This window comes from Syngnathoides biaculeatus, chromosome 9 (genome assembly GCF_019802595.1).
Source record: "Syngnathoides biaculeatus isolate LvHL_M chromosome 9, ASM1980259v1, whole genome shotgun sequence".
Taxonomy (NCBI): Eukaryota; Metazoa; Chordata; class Actinopteri; order Syngnathiformes; family Syngnathidae; genus Syngnathoides; species Syngnathoides biaculeatus.
The window spans coordinates 9,888,885-9,908,809 of record NC_084648.1 but is presented as its reverse complement, the minus strand read 5'-3'; the positions used below and the strand labels follow the sequence as shown (position 1 = coordinate 9,908,809).

The following is a 19,925-nucleotide window of genomic DNA, read 5'->3' as shown; positions in this document are numbered from 1 at the left end:
TCTCTCTCTCTCTCTCTCTCTCTCTCTCTCTCTCTCTCTCTCTCCCTCTCCCCGGGGGCGGGGCCACGTAGTCACGCTCGTTCGCGTTGCATAAACAGGAAGTCGGTGTTCCCCCTTTTCCGTGGTTGGTAACTTAATTTGTTTATGTCACGGTTTAGTGAGACGTTAAAGCGTCGCTCTCCTCTTTGGCAGCGGCACATTTGTTCGAAACCAATCACGTTTCAAACTGGTCCATTCGGGGCCAGAGTGCGAACTCTCGGTGATGTCGGCATTTTCGGTCCTCTGATTGGTTGTTCTGAGGAACGCAAACACGCACACATAAATGCCTTCCATACTCGGCATCTCTGCTTTCAAGAGAGGTTTGACACTTACGAAGACCTGCTAATTAAATGACTTTTAATGTGTTTGTGGTTTAATGTCACAGTCTCCTCGTGTGTTACTTTGAAAGTCCTGACCGGTAGCGTAGCTGTCGCCTAGTTTCCGCTAGCTGTCGTCTTCAGTGGTTCGGAACCGGACCGAGCGTCACTGTCGGAAGACGGCGGCTTCCCCCATCCATCATGGACGCTGCTTTTCTCTGCCCGCTGGACCAAACCAGGAGCCCCGGTGGCCGCCGCCAGCTTTAGCCGAGCTGCGAGGCATCTCTCCGGCCATGGACGAGCAGGCGGGCCCCGCGGTGCTCCTCGGCTGCATGTCCGGCGGGGGCGACGGAGAGGCGGCCCGGGCTCAGTACAGCATCCCGGGCATCCTTCACTTCCTCCAGCATGAGTGGAGCCGCTACGAGGTGGACCGTGCCCAGTGGGACTTGGAGCGGTCCGAACTGCAGGTACTGTTTACGCTCCCACAGACGCTCACTTGCGCTGCACGGCACGGTTCACGACTCGGTGCTGATGCGTCGTCTTGGCGCCAAGCGTGACGCACATCATTTGCGAAACGTGACATTAAATGTGATCAAACAAGCTGTTACGTCGCCCACTGCCACCCCGAAGTAAAAAAAAAAAAAAAATAATAACACCCGCGACGGTCCACTCGTTTCGTTCGGGCTTACTCGCTGACACCGATGTGCTCATCTCATTCAAGTGCGTTCGTAAATGGCGAACATTCCGAGGCGAGTTTGGCGTTTGTCATCTGAGTTGATGCTCGCGCGCTAACCTGCTTGAAGCATCAATTTCGTGTCCCTGTGCACGTTACACGAAGCAACACGACCTCGGTGAACACAACTGTGGGTCAAGCAGATGCAATAAGACAAACGTGCTGTTGTGCCACGATTTACGAGTTTATTCCACTGCCCTGCCTGGTATGTGGGCAAGGAGAGCTGTTTTGCGTGGATGTCTGCTCATCACACAAGTAAACGTATTTACGCTTAAACGTGATGGCTTTCCAAAAAATGACCCTCAATTTCCAGTTTGCCCCAATAAATCCCATATTGGATTTCCAAGAAAAATAACATTCCCATGCAAATTTATGGAAAACTTTCTGGAAGTTTTTTTCATCCCTTTGACACCTTCTGCATGTTACATAAGAGACAGTCATCATCTGAACGGCTGACGCATGGCTGACTTTTGATTTCCCATGAGCCTCTGCAGCTTCTCCCTGTAGACTCAACCAATCAGATGATGTGTCACTATCTGTGCGGGGCTTTCGTCCTTCTGCACCTCTCCGATTCTCCTGGGCTGTGTTCAAAATCATGTTCAATGACATAGTTGGCCAGTTTGTACTGTTGCTGCATTTAGGGAATTGACCATTATTAATAACATTTTATGGTTCTAATGGAATACTGGACCTGCTTGGATTTTTTCCAGGTCGTCAGGTGTGACGGTGTGAGCGCTCCCCCTTGCTGAAAAGTCCCCTTGAGATGCATGCGCGTAGAATGATTTAGAATTTTTGGAATTTTGCTACTTTTTCTACATCTGTGCCAGTCTGAAACATGCTTCTTCTGTGTGTTCATTTGTTATTGTTTATTTATCAACTGGAAAGTACGTTCCAGCATTGAACAAGAATCAGAGGATTGTTCGGGTGATATCACACTTCCTTTCACTGTCCCAAATGTGGCTTAATGACTGACCCCGAGCAATCCGCTGTTGATTCTTGTTCAATGCTGGAACGTGCTTTCCACTTGATAAATAACAAACTATATGTTCGCTTTTATTTCTGTATTCTTTCATTTGCCGTGTTCGGTTTTGTGAGACGTCCATAACGAAATGCACGCGGAGCGAGAATTAACACGCGGAAGAAGCGTGGATGGGGAAGTTTCAGAATGGCACGGATGTAGAAAAATTCCAAAAATTCTACGCGCATGCACGGTAACCTGAAGAAGACCTTCCAGCGCTGGGAGCGCTCACCATGCTAGGCGTATTGAAGACTCCAAATTGCCCGTAGGTGTGAGTGTGAGTGCAAATGGTTGTTTGTTTATCGTATTATCCGGAGTATAAACCGTGACTTTTGTCACACGCTTTCAACCCTGCGGCTTATGCAATAAAGCAGCTAATTCATGCATATTTTTTTTTTCTAACGGCCGCCAGGGGCGCTGAAGCAAAAAAGATAAAAGTGAGACAGGTGGAATATATGTGTAGAGTAAGATGCAAGTTTGATTTAACTTTGCACTTTAATCATGAATAAAATTAGTATGTATAGACCCTCATGGAAAATGCAAGAAGAAATGCGTATGACGCAGCTTTCAAGTTAAAAGCAATTTAGCTGGCCGACGAAGAAGGAAATAGAGCTGCTGGACGTAAACCTGGCATAAATGAATCGATGGTGAGATGCTGGAAACGGCAGCGGGAAGAACTGGAGCAATGTAGACAGACGAAAAAAGCTTTCAGTGGTAATAAAAGCAGGTGGCCTGAACTGTATTCCTGCTGTGTTACTGCCGCGTCTCAGTTACTTTTACCGGTATTTTATTGATTTATGTATTTATTTTAACTGGCCCCGTTAGCGCTGTGCTAGCGTGTTGCTGCCGCGTCACAGGTACTGTTTGGAAAGAAAAGCTAAGGTATATTATTAAAACTTTGAAAACTCTGTTTACCGTCTTTCTTTGTAAATATCTCATGTTTCAATGTGTACACATACGGCTTATAGACTGGTGCGGCTTATGTATGTACAAAATGTTTTTTCCTTGAAAAATGTACTGGGCGAGGCTTATAATCAGGTGCGGCGTATAGTCCAGAAATTATGGTATACGTGCCCCGAGATTGGCTGGGGACCAGGTCAAGGTACACCCCGCCTCGCAATTAAAATATGTAAATGCCATCACAACAATCATCAGCAAAATCTCGTCAGTGCCTTCATCTCCCCTCTGATGATCATTTTGTCGTTTCCACTTGAATGTGAGCCGCACTCCTCGTAACGTGTCTTGTTGGTCCCAAGTTGTCCCACGAGGATATGCAGTTCGCCAGCCGCACAAGTGCGTCCATTCTTTTTACATAGCATTTTGTTTTATGTTATTGCTTCAGAAATGGTTCAAAGTGGAGCTGTCAATCAAACACGCAGCAGCTCCAAGAATAAACACGGTGCCAGAAATGAGGTCATCGTCTTTGTAGTTTCTGTCAACGCAAAGGTTTATAATTGACTGAAGATGCTATCAGATGGTGGGAAAGCAATTTTTTTTTTTTTTTTTTTTAGTTTTGCCTGATACTCTTTAACTCAATTCAATGTAGTTCATCGGCGCCAAGATTCCTCCGGATTAGTGGTCTCAAACTCAATTCACCTCAGGGGCCGCTGTGGGCACATTCTAGCTGAGGCTGGGCCGCAGCCTCGGCGCACACGCACGCAATTTAAATGAGAAATTAAAAAAAAACCCGTCCTTTTATTATTATTATTATTTTTGTGCACAAAATAAGACAAGGAAGGAAGCTGGCGTAAACAAGTTGTGTGCGAAACTACTCATAGCAACACCACTGTAACTTTAATGAAAAATTGCATCAAGCCTGGTCGCTGTCACACCCCCGAGAGCCACAACCCCACCGTGATTGGTAGTTTCGTCAGCTCAGCACACACCACTGTAAAACCGCCATTCATATAAAACTTCAGGGCCGCGCTATCATTTAATTTTCATAGTAAGGTGGTGGCCATAAAATATCATATTGGGGGCCGCAGTTGGCCCGCAGGCCGAGCATTTGAGACCCGTGCTCTAGATGGCGGTAATGCACTATTATTGTCAAAATTAAACTCCTCACCCCACTTTAACATAGATCCTGGGCACCAACATGTCATGAGACAGCACAAAGGACAATTTTTTGTCAGAATGAAACTCATCAACTCACTTTGACTTAGTTTATTGCGACCAAAATCCCACAAGACGGCAGCCGAGCACTATTTTTTTTGTTCCGTTTTTCTAAGTGAAAGGTCTCAACTGCTTTCAAGATATGTGGGTTATCCGTCCTGCTTTATAATTATGTAATTACTGTAAGTTTTCAAAAGTTACATGTTACCTGTGCTTCCTGTGTGTCGTCAGGCTCAAATCGCCTTCCTGCAGGGGGAACGCCGAGGTCACGACAACCTCAAGAAAGACCTGGTTCGACGCATCAAGATGCTGGAGTACGCACTCAAACAGGAGAGGTCGGCAACCCCCCCGCCCCACACACACACACACACACACACACACACTCACGCACATACACGGGGTCACTAGAAGCTGTGGCTTTGCGGGGTCCACAAATTATTGTGTGTTCTTATTGATTTATTTTTAGGGTGCACGGTGGTCAGGTGGAAACCATTGCCTCACAGTTCTGAGGACCCGGGTTAGATCCCGGCCCCGCCTGTGTGGAGTTTGCGTGTTCTCTCCGTGCTTGCGTGGATTTTCTCCGGGAATTCCGGTTTCCTAACACATTCCAAAAACATGCAGCATCGATTGGACACTCTAAATTGCCCCGAGGTGTGATTGTGATTCCGACTGTTTGTCTCAATGCGATTGGCTGGCAACCAGTTTGGGGGGTACCCCGCCTCCTGCCTGTTGACAGCTGGGATAGGCTCCAGCACTCCCCGCGACCCTCATGAGGATAAGCGGCGAAGAAAATGGATGGATGGCTAGAGGTCCGTGTCCAGAATTTTGAACAATGATGGTGTCACATTCAATGTGCAGGTACTTACTTTTATCAATGTCGACAATTCAATTTACAGAAAGCAAAGTTTGTAACATTTGATAAATATAACTTAGCATAAAAACATGACATGAACAGGAGAAACGGATGTCGTTTTAAGATTCAGCAATGCAAAATGATCCCAAATCAGTTGAAAAAACATAGACATTAAAAACAGTTGTAATCTAGTGTTATTATTTATTTGACTTTCTGAAAATCCTCATAATGGTCATCAACTTTGGCATTATGCTCCAAGCTGGATTTCATCTATACAAAATAGCTCAGAAATTTGTGTTTGTGTGTGTGTGTGTAGATCCAAGCACCACAAACTGAAGTACGGCACAGAGTTGATCCAAGGAGACGTCAGAGCGCCCAGTTACGATTCAGGTGATGCACACGTTGCACACGTTTTTAATTCCTGATGACAAGTTTAGGATTTGATATTGGTAATATAGTACAGTACAGAATTCAAATAAGTAAAGCAGTTTGTGATGGGGGACAGTATCGTGAAATATGGATTTCCTTCTAAAAGCATTAGAAGGGCTGTGCTAGCTTGGTCCTCCATTAGCCTCACCGGCACTCAGGATGACTTTGACAGGGCACAGTTTTTGTTTGAAATATTAGGCAAAATTACTAAATCATCCAGTGACGGCATGATCAAAAGTGTCCGTTCTCTTTGTTTCACTTTTACTCTGGCCGCATTTGTCAACCCACCACACTCATCGGGTGTCATTTTCCAGTTGCCCATCAAGGAACTACAGTATAGGCTAAATGCGTTCCATTCGTTAAGATGCGAAACTCCTGAAAAGGTTGCTCCGCCCACCGGTATGACAGCCAGAGTTTAATTTTCATCCTACTGAGTCACATGACTGAATCTTGTCTGCTGATTTTGCACGATATACATTTCCTCATTTCTCTCTTTCTCCTATGCCCTCCATGCACCTCTTTGGTTGTTTTCTTTTTGAGACAGTACGAATATTAGATGATGTGAAATTGCACAGGCGGCACAGTGGCTCAGCTGGAAAGTGATCGCCTCACAGTTCTGAGGTCCTGGGTTCAATCCCGGACCCACCTGTGTGGAGTTTGCATGTTCTCCCCGTGCTTGCGTGGGTTTTCTCCGGCCACTCCAGTTTCCTACAACATCCCAAGAACATGCAACATTAATTGGACACTCTAAATTGCCCCTAGGTGTGATTGGGAGTACGGCTATTGTCTGTCTCTATGTGCCCTGTGATTGGCTGGCAACCAGTTCAGGCTGTCCCCCTCCCCATGCCCGTTGACAATTAGGATAGGCTCCAGCACTCCCCGTGACCCCTGTGAGGATAAGCGGCAAAAGAAAATGGATGGATGGAAATTGCACATTGTTAAAGCAATGTTCATGATTATTTTGAAGGCGATATAGCTCGCCCACCCTTTCACTCGAGCATGGTCTGTTTGGACACATCTGGACCAACAAAGAGGAAGAGGAAAAAGGAGGTCATCTTCATCATCACCAAAATTAACATTTTGTGGTGTGTGTGTGTCTTTGTGCGTGTCAGATGAGGGCAACGACTTGGACGCACACACGCCGCTAAACAGCAGCCATCAGCTGAGCTGGAAGCAAGGTCGACAGCTTCTTACACAGTCAGTGTACACACACATATACACACACGGACACGCAGTAACATGTAATTATAACGAAACACAACAGAAATGCACAAATATGAACACAAGTACACTCACACACACACAAACAAACAAACAAATACAGTACAGCCTCGATTCTCGAACTTCCCAATTTTTGGACAAATCGGTTTTTGAACGAAAATTTCAAGATTTTTTTTTTTGCTTCTGTTTTCGAACAAAAATCGGTACTCGAACACCCCCAACAAAACCTAGCAGCACAGCCAGACCAGCTGACCCATGATGCGCTTTGTTGTGAATTCCCACCCCGCCAAAAAAACCCGGAAATAACAGAACGCGCGTGGCCCGACCAGCTGACTCACCCACGACGTGCTTTGTTATTGTCAATTTGAATGAACCCCTGGGAAAAAAAAAACGGAAATAACATAACTCGTCCGGCAGTTGATTCGGTTTTCGAACAAATCGGTTTTCGGACCACCTTCTAGAACGGATTGTGGTCGAGAACCGAGGCTAACACACACACAAATGCACACAACACGCAAACATGCTTGCAAATGTGGGCACAGACACAACTACACATTAACAGAGATAGATAGATAGATAGATAGATGGATAGATAGATGGATGGATGGATCCAATATACAAGTAAGCATGCAAATAAATGAACCGTACATTATGCAACACAAATATAAACAAAAACATGGAAATTCACAAAGAATAACATGCAATTGAACACCTTATAATCAAGTGCGCCTTATATATGGCTCACTATTGAGCCTTTAGCGCAGCCCATCTAATGGATGCATAACATAACCCCAGCCTCTTCTGTAGCGTCTATTTTATGTGCCTTATAATGCGTTGCGCCTTCTATATGAAAAAAGTTTTCGAATAGGCCAGTCATTGAAGGTGCGCCTTTACAACGCAGTGCGCCTTATAGTGCGGAAAATACGGTATTCTAAAGCAACGAGTGTGCAGGATTGTGGCATCCATCTTGTCTCCTTTGAGAGGCGGCACGCCTGCACGGATCCACTCCAAAAATTAATTGGGCAGCCTTAGAGATGAAGCGCTACCTCCGTCAGGGAAAATGCACACATACCAGGGAACGCTTTGAAATTTGGACGAGGCAGCTGTGGGGCGGTCGGTAGAGCGGAAAAGTGCTCTAATTTTATTCTAGTGGGACTTGCAGCGCCTGATGTGGCAGCAGCCGGCCATTTGTGTATGATTGTTTGCGTGCATACTATGTGTCCCTTTTAAGACACTGTCACAGACTTGTGTTGTGTGTACGTGTGTGTGAAAGGAGGATTGTGTGGTTGGCACAGAGAGATGGATGGCACAGCCTGGTACTGGGTGGCATGGGGAGTGGGGGGGGTTTCTTGATGCGTGAACAAATGACACTAGAAGTTGAAGTCGGTCACTTGCAAGCCGCTTCTCGCCACCCAGGTCAGTCTGAACTTTTTATTACACACAAAAAAAACAACAACACAAGAATGCTATTCGTCAACAACGTAATAAGAGAGAATTGACCACACACCTCATTCATCATACTATCATCTTTTCAAAAGTTAATGAAGGGGTACTGTAGGCCTGTATGATCGCTGTACCTGCTTTTAGCCTGTTATGAACTATTTATTCATCATATGCTGTAATGTATTGTGCAACGGTGTCACATTGTGCAGTTTGTTGTACAGTACATGTAATTGTATTTATTGTTTTTGTTGAAGTATTTTGCTTTGTTGACATTTAAAATGAAAATCTATTCTCAGTTTGTTGTTAAATAAGAGAATATATATATATATAATCTTTTATCTAGTTTGAATCCCTTTCTTGTTTAATCCACTCTTAACGTAAATTGAGATGTAGCTAAAGATGCTCACAGTGTAGCTTGAAGGGCTCTGCTACAGGAAAGTGAAATATGTTGAACGTTGGAAGTTAATTTCAGTATCTTGGAAGCTCACATTGGAGGGAACTCATATTGGAAGCTGGTGTTCCTTAGTGCTAATGTTAGAGGCAATATTGGAAGCTAACATAAAAAGATAACATTGACAGCTAATGCTAGAGGTAATGTGGGAAGCTAACATCAGAATCTAATGTTGAATCCTAACGTTAAAGTTAGCATTAATAGGTAATGTTAAAGCTAATGTTGTCACTAACATAAGATAAAAATTATTCTTCACTAGCTTTAAAATGAAAGGTAACATTGGAAGCTAGCTTCAGAAGCTAACGTTTGCACCTAACTTCAGGAGGTAATATTGGCAGCTATTGTTGGAAGTAATTTTCTAAACTAACGTCCAAATCTAGTGTCGCAAGATTTTGGCAAAGTTAACGTTGAAAGCTCATGTTAAAGCTAATGTTGGAGGTGATGTTCGAAGTTAGTTGTTCTTCATTAGCTTTAAAATTAAAGCTAACTTTGGAACCAACCTTCAGACGCTGATATTAAAAGTGAATGTTTGACGCTCATGTTCGCAGAAATGACCCTTTGGCATGTACTTTAATTTTAACAACTTTAATTTCATTTAATGATGAACTTTAAAATGAGAGACTGTATGATTCAGTTAAAAGCATCATAAAATGGCTACTAGAAAAGTAGCACTTGCGATAGTGACGGGTTGTGAAGCAAGACTAAATTAATTGCTACTAAATTATAGGCGTGGGTGGGTCTTCTACCATAGAACATACCTGATTATATGATGACGACGATGATGAAATCAAAGATGATGTCTGCTGTTTGTGTCAGGTACCTGGACGAAGTTGGCTATACAGACACCATCTTGGACGTGAAATCTCGATGTGTGCGTGTGTTGTTGGGGCTTAGCACAGACTCCGAGGAGACATCGCAGACGCGCTACCACGACATCGTGGTGGACCCAGACCACGTGGTCAACAGTACCCAAGGGGGCGTGGCCAGGTAGGCTCGACCACGGTGCTAGCGACAAGAGAACAACAACACTATTAAAAGTAGTGTGTCAACATGTGACCTCTTATTTCCTTAGATTTATTTTGGTGAAAAAGTATTTCAACGTTACAGCATAACAACGTCTGTTAACCTCCCAGCAGAGCTGACTCCTCCCACTCCGCTGCCATCTTGGAGGCCTTCAAGTTGATCGAGAACACCACCGCCGACTTCAGCAACGAGGACGAGGAAAACGACGGCAGCGGCAACGGGGAGAACGCGAGCGTCCTTGACGTAATACACGCACACGCAAATGCCTTTGTCACAATCAGCGCTCTTATTCTGGAAATCTCGGCAGATGGTGAGGAGGAAACAGTCGCCTACGCCGTCGTCAACGACCTCTGACCTCAGTGAAGACTCGGACACAGAGGAGGCCCTGAAGGGTTTCGACTTCCTCTCCAGCCACGACACGCATGGCCAAGAGGACTGCAGCCAATGGGGTGAGACCCACAGCTGTTACTCTTATTTCGTGTTTCATATTTTAACAGGTTCCTAAAATTTTATGGGTTGGGCCGATCGCAATTCCTCTCCGTAGACCTTCCCCTTCGTCTTAGCCCTCGGTTTTACGGGAACGGGTATCCCATTTTCTAGTGCAAGATGAAGAGGTGTATAGCCCTTGAAACCAAGGTGTGGTCGGGGAGCTCAGTTGAAAGCGAAGGGTATTGCCTATAGAGTATTTTGATCAGTTATTAGTATATGTGTTTGTTACTCATGTACTGACTGGTTCTAATATTTTGACTGGTTTCCAATATATTGATTGTTTCCTAATGTTCTGACCCGTTTCTAATTTTCGGAATGGTTCCCAATATTTTTGTTGGTTCCTAATATTCTTGTTACTAATCTTTTCACTGGTTCCAAATTTTCTGATTGTTTCTAATTATTCTGATCTAGTTTTAATATTTTGACATCCCTGATATTCTGACTTCTTCCTGTTATATCACCAGGTCCTAATATTTTGAAATGTTCCCGATATATTGACCAGGTTTGAATATTATGAGCAGATCATCATATTACCTGTTCCTACTACAATATTCTGTCCTACTTATTTTATTTATAATTGAGATTATGTTTTGGCAATGCTAATCGAACAGTGCTACCGTGTTTTTGCAGGCAAAGAGGCGGAGGTGGGGTGGGATGTGGACGCGGGAGTGATCGCACAGCTGAAGGAGGAGTACCGAAGGGAGCGTCGCGGCAAGAAGGGCGTCAAACGTAAGTTCTTCTTCTCCTCACCCTACACCTCCTCTTCCTGAGACTCGCGCTTCAAAATGGACCCCTTAAGCCGCCATCTTTATCACCAGGCCCAAACCGCTCCAAGCTCCAGGACATGCTCGCAAACTTGCGCGACGCCGAGGAGTTCCCCGCCATGCAGCCCTCAGCGACGCCTCCGACCCGGTCTGCCCCCGCCACCAGACTCAATGAGCAGGAAGTGGACGGTAGGCAGTTGGCCAATCTTTGACTTTTTCGGTCACTAGGAAGAAACTGTATGTATTTAATTTTTGGGGTTAAAATAAAATGAATTTGGGACTTTTTTTAGCACATCAATCACAAATTTAACATGGACGCTATTAGATGTGTTATTTGATGGTCGCGAATGGAGAGGTTGAACTTCTTCCTGCAGACGGTTCTAAAAATAAACTAGTTTTGGAGTCAGACATTCGCAACAGCAGTACAGACCATTCCCCAAGTCACTGAGATTGTGTCATCTGACCCTAACCCTAATCCGATGAATTGATCTGATTGATCAGATGGGCAAATTATGATATTCCAGATGATCACAAAACTTGCATAGTACGCAAAATATTGTTCGATCCGAAATAGGCAATCGGAATGGTGGGAAGCTGAAATTCAACGTGGAAAGATGATTTAAGGTACAAATGTTGTGACTAACAAGCTTTGAGTCTGGCTGGTGAAGGTTCTGTATTTTTTTTTTTCTACCCATAGAGGGTGCCGCCTTCCTGCCGTTGCCAGGAAAGTCGTTAATCGTGGGCCGCGTGGACGAGGCGGTCGCTAGCGAGCTGGGACTCGGAGAACTGGCCGGGCTGACGGTCGCCAACGATACTGACGGCCTCACCTACCAGGTAACGCCGCCTCCAGAGCCGTTGTGTGATGATGCCATCGCGAAATTACGTGTAACGTTATGTAAATTACACTGTGGCGTCACTCAAATTGACTGGTCAACTTGGCATAGTATTACTTGAAATGTAGCCGCGATTGGCTGGCGCAGCTGAAGTGTAGAGGTTGTCTGGTTTGTTGGCCTCAGTATTGCATCTCTGCTTTTTGCAAATGGTGTGGTTATGTTGGCATCATCAAGCTGTGAGCTTCAACTCTCACCAGAGAGGTTCACAGCCAAGCGTGAAGGGGCCTGGATGAAAATCAGCACCTCCAAAATCTGAGCCCATGGTCCTCAGTCGGAAAAGGGTAGCGTGCCCTCTCCAGGTCGGGGATGAGATCTTGATCCAAGTACATGAGTTCGATTATCTTGGGGTCTTGTTCACGAGTGAGGGAAGAATGGAATCTGTGCAGCGTCTGCAGTGATGCGGACGTTGGTCCCAAGTACCGGTAGTAAAGAAGGAACTAAGCTGAAAGCCAAAGCTCTCAATTTAGCGGTTGATCCAGGTTCCTTCCCTCAACTCTGGTCACGAGCTGTGGGTCGTGACCGAAAGAACAAGATCCCAGATACAAGCGGCCGAAATGAGTTTCCTTTTCAGGGTGTCTGGGCTCTCCCTTAGCGATAGAGTAAGAAGCTCGGTCATTCAGGAAGGTCTCAGTGTAGAACTGCTGCTCCTCCACATTAAGAGGAGCCAGATGAGGTGGCTGGGGCATCTGATCCGGATGTCGGGCAACTCTCACCGGAGGGAGACCCATAGATCGACCCAGGAGACACTAGAGATTTTACGTCTCTCCGCTGGCCTGGGGACACCTCGGGATCCCCCCAGAAGAGCTGGATGAAGTGGCTGGGGAAAGGGAAGTTTGGTTGTCCCCGCTATGGCTGCTCTCCCCGTGACCTGACCTCGGATAAGCGTTGGAAGATGGATGGATGGATGGATGGATGGATGGATGATGAAGATGTTGTCTGTTGTGCAGATGGGCAGCAGTCAGGATGCACTGAGGAAGACGTGGAACGCCAAGTTCACCCTGCGCAGCCATTTTGACGCCCTGCGTGGCTTGGTCTTCCACCCGGTAGAGCCGGTCCTGGTCACCGCCTCAGACGACGGCACCCTCAAACTGTGGAACCTCGACAAGACCATGCCCGCCAAGAAGTAAGATGCACTGAGACCATGCCACGCACACACCCAGCACTCAAATCAGTTATTTTGTTGTGTCTCAAAAAAATATACATTAGATATATTATATACTATAATATTATGCTTTGTAAAATCATACAGTAATGACATAATTAAAAAGAATTAAACTGTCATAATTTCCCCTTCAATTACGCTACTTATTCTGATGTGTGCATCTTGCCAACCTGTACTCAGTACAAGACAGACATACAGAAATACTCTACTGGTGGTTCAGCTCCTCTGTGGGCTTCAAAGTACGGCAGTAATATTCGTCATTATTCGAATATTGTTATATTTCAGTATTGGTTTGCTCCTCTAATGGCTTATCGGTACAGCAGTACTTTAAGTCGTTCTTCACAATATTGTACCCTGCCAACGTGTTGTTTCACTGTTTGTGTTCAGATATCTGTTGCTTAAAGCGTAACAACTCTGCCACGTAGATGCTAATTGTTAGCCCATGTGCCTATGGACTTTTCCATTGTATGTTAGCATCTAGGTAGCCGTAGGTAGTATGTGGTAGCTTTAAATGAATGAATGAATGTCTCCATTTCCAGTCCCAGCCCAACACTTCTACTACGGTAGTTTGTCTGAGATTTCTCGTTTAAACGTTGACACCCAATCAAAATGCCAGATAGTATCTTGTACAATAAAATGATTTGTGACTTGAGCTTGTGATGTGTGTTTATAGGTGTGCGTCGGTGGACGTGGAGCCCATCTACACGTTCCGAGCTCACAGGCGAGTCCATCAACCTGTAACTCAGTCAACGAATCATCCGCGGTGACAGTTCCGATAATGTTTTTGCCCGTTTGTCCAACGTAGTGGTGCGGTTCTGTGCGTCACCATGAGCGGCAGCGGCGAGCAGTGCTTCAGTGGCGGCGTGGATGGAACCATCCAGAGCTGGAATGTGCCCAGCCACAACAGCGACCCCTATGACACCTATGGTACGCTCCCTTCCCAGCAAAGCAACACAAATGTTAGTTGTGCTAAACACACAAGAGTTTTTTGACTGTCAAATAATCTCACAATAGCGCACAAAGTTTGTGTTTCAGCAGTGATCTCAAATGTAGTCCACCAAGACCGGATAACAAAGATCGCTTCGCCTCGCATCCTTCTATTTAGTTTGCGTGCGTGACACATTTGGACACACGGAAAGTGAATGCGCTTAATCGGTGCTTTATTTCCCGGACAAGTTCAGCCGTCTCAGCTTTGAGCATTCAGGCAAAGGAGGCAAATTTATGAATGGCCGCGCCATCTGCGTCACCCCACACGGATTCACGTTGACTTTCGATGTAATCACGCCACATGAAATGCCCAAAATGCGTCCGGTGGGTACGTAGCATAATGGGTCATTTTTGTGTCTGCGCACAGAGCTGTCGGTCCTGCGGGGGGCGCTCTGCGGTCACACAGACGCCGTGTGGAGCGTGGCCTACAGTGCCGCCCACCACCGCCTCCTCTCCTGTTCAGCCGACGGGACCGTACGTCTGTGGAATGCCGCTGCCGTCTCGCCGTCTCTCGCTGTTTTCAACCAGAGAGGAGGTAATGTCTCCGCTGGGTTCACTTTTGCACCAACCAGGTGGTCACTGTTTAGTTCACCACGCAAGTTGCAGATGTCATGGCAATGTTACTTATTTTTTGTCAAGATACTTTTACTCAGTTTGAGGTGTTTTATACAACACTGGGGGGGAAAAAAGTCCTTTGAATTTACTTAACATGACCGTCGGTCACACCTGATTAAAATAGGGTTAGCATCAGCCCGAGGTTCTACCCGTGTATGACTTTTTAGAGATCCCTTCTATTTATCTATCCATTAATTTTCTTTGCTGCTTATCCTCACGAGGTTCGCGGGGAGTGCTGGAGCCTATCCCAGCTGTCAACATGCAGGAGGCATGGTAGACCCTGAACTGGTTGCCAGCCAATCACAAGGCACATAGAGACAAACAGCCACACTCACTATCACACCTAGGGGCAATTTAGACTGTCCAATAATGTTGCATGTTTTTGGGATGTGGGAGGAAACCGAGTGCCCAGAGAAAACCCCCGCAGGCACGGGGAGAACATGCAAACTCCACACACGCGTGTCCGGGATTGAACCTGGGACCTCAGAACTGTGAGGCTAACGTTTAACCAGCTTCTCCACCGTGCCGCCTAGTTAGAGATCCCTTCCATTTATTTATTTATTTATTTATTCGTTTGTTTGTTTGTTTGTTTATTTATTTTTCTACTTGTGGTTCGAAGTGCACTTTTTCTAATAGTTTTCCTACAGTAATGGCCCCGTAGAAGTGGGCACTCCAACCAAACTCAGCATTTTGAGCGACTGTCATTTTGCGGAAATCTCACCTGGTTGCAATTAGAGTACTGTACTACGTTTCCATGTACTGTTACATATTTTTTGTTCACGACACATGTTGACAAGTCCTCTTACGTGTATCACGTTTGTACGCGTCCCTTTATATGTTGTTGACGTGTCGAGCTCTTTCAGAACTGGGCATTCCGACCTCTGTGGACGTGTCGAGCAGCGAGCCGGCTCACATGGTCGTGTCCTTCTCCGGCGGCCATGTTGGCGTGTTCAATATGGAGACGCAGCAGTTGGTCCTCAAAATGGAGTCGACAGGACTTCCAGGTAGGCCAGCATGCTACGTGTTACGTGTGTGTGTGTGTGTATGCATGCGTGCGTTGATTGATCATTTCGTGTGTTTTTGTTGTTGAGACGCTTCTTGCCAAATCAACAAAGTGCTGAGTCATCCCACGCTGCCCATCAGCATCACGGCGCATGAGGACCGACACATACGATTCTTTGACAACAACACCGGTAACCGCACGCCTTACCAACTACTTACTAAGTGGAACATCTACTTCCTGCCGCCGTCGTTACATTCTCATCTTGTGTCACGCAGGCAAATTGTCTCACTCAATGGTGGCGCACTTGGATGCTGTGACCAGTCTCGCTGTGGATCCAAACGGAATTTACCTCTTGTCGGGAAGTAAGTTGCTCTTCATTAGCTTATTACCTAATTATGACAAAAACAGCGCTTGTGCAAGAATACAATTTACAATTGTCCCCGAAGTATCCACAGCTTACAACATACATCCATGTCAGAAAGTTTACAAAAATGTCCACATTTAAAAAAAAAAAATGTATCAAGGTTTCTCTGCATACAACAAGCAATACTCAAAATGCATTCAAAAATAGTTAAAAAAAATGGAAATTTGCATACTGCTGGAATTTTTTACAGCAATTTATAAAAATGTAAAATACTATTTATTTTTTACACACCACTTTAATACACAACATATGTACAATTTGGAAAAGAAAATAAATGGCTAAAAAAAAACTAAATAAAAGTAGTTAATCCAAATGTTGGACATGTTATTTTTTAAACAATTGTATGCCCATTTCTTAAAAAAAGGCACATGAGACAAATTTTTACACACATTACAACAAAGACAAAAATGTACTAAATTAACCTTAATGTGTTTTTAAAAAATCAATAATATTCACGTTTGTGTAACTTTCTGAGGTGTTTTAACCAAATTTCCAAAAATGTAAAATTGCAAAAGCAAAATAAGAAGAATGTAGAACAAAACTATAACATTTTCTACACACATTTATAAAACTTACAAATTATGACTTTGTAACTATTTGTAAATCTCAACAACAGCATAAATCAAATTTTTACACATTTTTCAAATTTAAAAGGAAATGCTTTTTTGTACTAATATAGGCAAGAAAAATCTGCAACCATTAATATAATGAATTCATTTAATAAATAATTTGGCCATCCATCTATCCATCCATTTTCTTAGCCGCTTCTCCTCACAAGGAGTGCTGGAGCCTATCCCAGCCAAAGTGTCATAGACAATTGGAAATATCCCAAAAGTATGGCTATTTACAACAATTTACAGAAATGCTAAAACAGAAACAATGAGAAAAATTTACCAAAAATGTGTGCATCATTTTAAAAAAAATGTGTTGATTAGTTTATTCATTTGTAGCATAAACTGTGTAAAGGTTGCAAAAAATGAACATCATCTCTTTTTCCTGGAGCAAAAAATGTTGAGCACTGTTGTTGTTGCTACTTTTGAGGCCACGACTGCTCCATGCGTCTGTGGAACATGAACACCAAGACGTGCATCCAGGAGTTGACGGCCCACCGTAAGAAGTTCGACGAGTCCATCCAGGACGTAGCCTTCCACCCCACCAAGTGCTACATCGCCAGCGCGGGGGCCGACGCGTTGGCCAAGGTCTTCGTATGACCCCCTCCCCCGTGACCTTGTCCAGACTCGGGCTGGCCCCGGTCCGCAAACAAATGCGACGACGATGTGTGCCGTGTTTGACTTCTGGCGTTATGACTCCCGATATAGTGAGGCGGCCATATTGTAGTGCTGTTGGAACGTGTCGTGAGTGCAGCGTTGCTCCGCATATTCGCCATTCGCTGCTTGCACATTCACCGAGTAGAGAATTTTTTTTTTTTCTGGAACCTATCTTCCATGAGTATTCCGTCGGGACCAAATTGTGACAAGGAACTATGTAGACATGAGTTGAAAAGCTTAATTTAGACAAAGGTAGTACTTTTGTGCTGCCGTTTGGCATTTTGGTACCGAGGAAGTATGTTGAAATGAGTTGAGGAGCTTCACTTAGACAAAAGTAATGCTTTGGTACCATGTCGTGGCAGTATGGTGCCACGAAAAATGTTGAAGTGAATTGCGGAGCTTCGTTTAAATCATCTTTTGGCATCGTGGTGCCCTTCTCTTGCTAATAATAATTAGCTGTTGATGTGTGTTTTTGTATTTGTAAGATACAAGTAGATCTTTTTAAATCTGTTAATTTAATCTGTTTTTCCTGAGGTGAATATTAACAACTTGATTATATTTAATATTATTATTATTGGTTTAGTGTGTTGGGTTGTATAGAAACGGTGTACAGTCTAAAACATGAAGTTAAATTTATTTATTAACCTGCTGTGAAGCTTTTGGCAATAATTGACGTGCGGCAAAATAGTTTTGTGTTTGCCAATTGACATGAAAGTTACATATTTGCTGTCTTTAAGCACTGGCCTCAAATGTTTCATTCCTGTGAGCCATTTTCAGTATATAAATAAAAAATAATAATAATAATAATTATATATATATATATATATAATAATGTTGCTTCAACTTGGAAAAACACAGCATTCATTTGTAAATGATAAATATTGTCCATAATTGTGTACAGGGATATATGATAGCGAAGTGGCGATGTACAGTACATCCTCTTGTTTTTACAATAAAGGAACATTAGGCTAACCTGAACCACATAATTGTATACTTTTTATGTATCTTTAGAGTAAAGCCTGACTGATTAATCAGACAATATTAGTCCATTTCAATTTTTTTCATTTTTTTTTTTTTTTTTACACGAACTCAAACTAACAAAAAATACTGGCAGATTTTTCTTTAAAACTTAAACAAATGTTGAATGACAAAGTATTGTAGATCGGTCAGATGTTCTGCCTGCATTTCATTTGTGTAGTTTTGCAAGCGTTAAGGGACCAAAAATTAAGTTATTTTATTCATAACAGAGGACCCCTGCAGGTTTGGATTCATCTACAGGATTTGTGGACATTTTTTAAAAATCTTTTTTTTTTTTTGGGTGGGTGTGAGCTGTGTGTATCATTCTTGTGGCATTTAACAAAATTGAATAATTCTGGTGATCCTGACTGACTTTAAACAGGAGTGCTTTAGTCTCATTTGACTTATGACTTTGAGGCAAAAAATAAAACGTGTTTTTGCACATTGCATGTAAAATTGTGGCTTCAACATATATACACACGCAGTGCATATGGAAAATTTAAACTTTTTCACTTATATATTCACTTATTTAATTTATATTGCAGATATTTGCTATTTTTTTCCCTCGTTTCCCTCAATGTCCATATAGCACCCCATATTGACAAGTGGTAATGTTAAATTTTTTTTCCAGATTAAAGAAAAACTGAAATATCACACAGGTATAAGTATTCAGACCCTTCACTGTGACACATTTAACTTGGGCGGGGGTGTCCAAACTTTTTTGCCCGAATATCTACTTTTCAAGCAGTCAACTTGTATCGTACCTTTTTTTTTTTTCAAGTTCAGAGATATCCGTAACAAAAAACATTCTCCAGAGTGCTCACGACCTCAGACTTCCAACAAGACAAAGACCCTAAGCATATCCGCTAAAATAACGAAGAACTGGCTTCAGTACATGTCTGACTCTTCTTGAATGGTCCAGACGGAGCCCTGACTTAAACCCAATTAAGCATCTCTAGAAAGACTGAAAAATGCTGCCCACCAAAATTTACCATCCAACTTGACAGAACTGGAGAGGATAGCCAAGGAAGAATGGCACATGTTCCCAAAATCCAGATGTGGAAAAACGTGTTGCGTCATAACCCCAAAAGACTCATAGCTGTATTAGCTCAAAAGGGTGATTCTTCCAAACACTGAGTAAATGGTCTGAGTATTTATAGTGTGATGTTTGTTTTTCGTTTTTAGTACATGTACAGTATGTCATAGATAACGATTGACATCCATGCTAGCCAATGGGATGTCAGGAAAATGCTCCAGCGGTGGCCAATGGGAGAGCAGCGCTATCAGATACAGTAAAAGATGAATCCAGCGCCATCAATTTTCCTCTCGTATCCCGAATTTCTATCGGAACTAGAGACCAAAATTTTCTGGGGAGGCTTTTCGTAACCTGAATCGTTCATTAGTAAACTTTCGTGAGTAGACGTACCACTGTAATTCTCTTTTAGATTATAAAAGGCCTAAAACAAAAATGGATTTGTATTTTTGAAATTTTCAAATTGGCTTTATCCGTTTTTTTTTTGTTTTTCTTTCTTGAAAGCTGGAAGACTTGTGGAATATATGACATGTGAAAAGCCCCAGCCAATTTTATTTTTCTGTTATATATTTTGAACGTACCCCATCCTATTTGTACTCGACACTCGCGAAAGCTTGTAATACGTTTTGGT

General features: G+C 43.6%; 1 protein-coding gene across 2 annotated transcripts; it reads left to right on the top strand.

Moving 5' to 3' along the window:
- Nucleotides 1–39: 39 nt before the first annotated feature.
- On the top strand, nt 40–18,601 carry LOC133506519 (striatin-like). 2 transcript variants are annotated; one of them, XM_061830742.1, is made up of 18 exons: nt 40–823; nt 4,451–4,554; nt 5,389–5,462; nt 6,614–6,698; nt 9,433–9,603; nt 9,750–9,882; nt 9,947–10,088; nt 10,759–10,857; nt 10,947–11,081; nt 11,590–11,726; nt 12,733–12,908; nt 13,621–13,668; nt 13,753–13,874; nt 14,302–14,469; nt 15,413–15,553; nt 15,641–15,742; nt 15,828–15,914; nt 17,018–18,601. In XM_061830742.1, the coding sequence occupies exons 1-18, from the start codon at nt 650–652 to the stop codon at nt 17,185–17,187; spliced, it is 2,268 nt and encodes a 755-aa protein (XP_061686726.1). In that variant the 5' UTR covers nt 40–649; the 3' UTR covers nt 17,188–18,601. The 2 variants fall into 2 exon arrangements, with proteins under 2 accessions (XP_061686726.1, XP_061686727.1); XM_061830743.1 differs by having other exon boundaries at nt 42–823; nt 9,753–9,882; nt 17,018–18,600.
- The last annotated feature ends 1,324 nt before the right edge of the window (nt 18,602–19,925 follow it).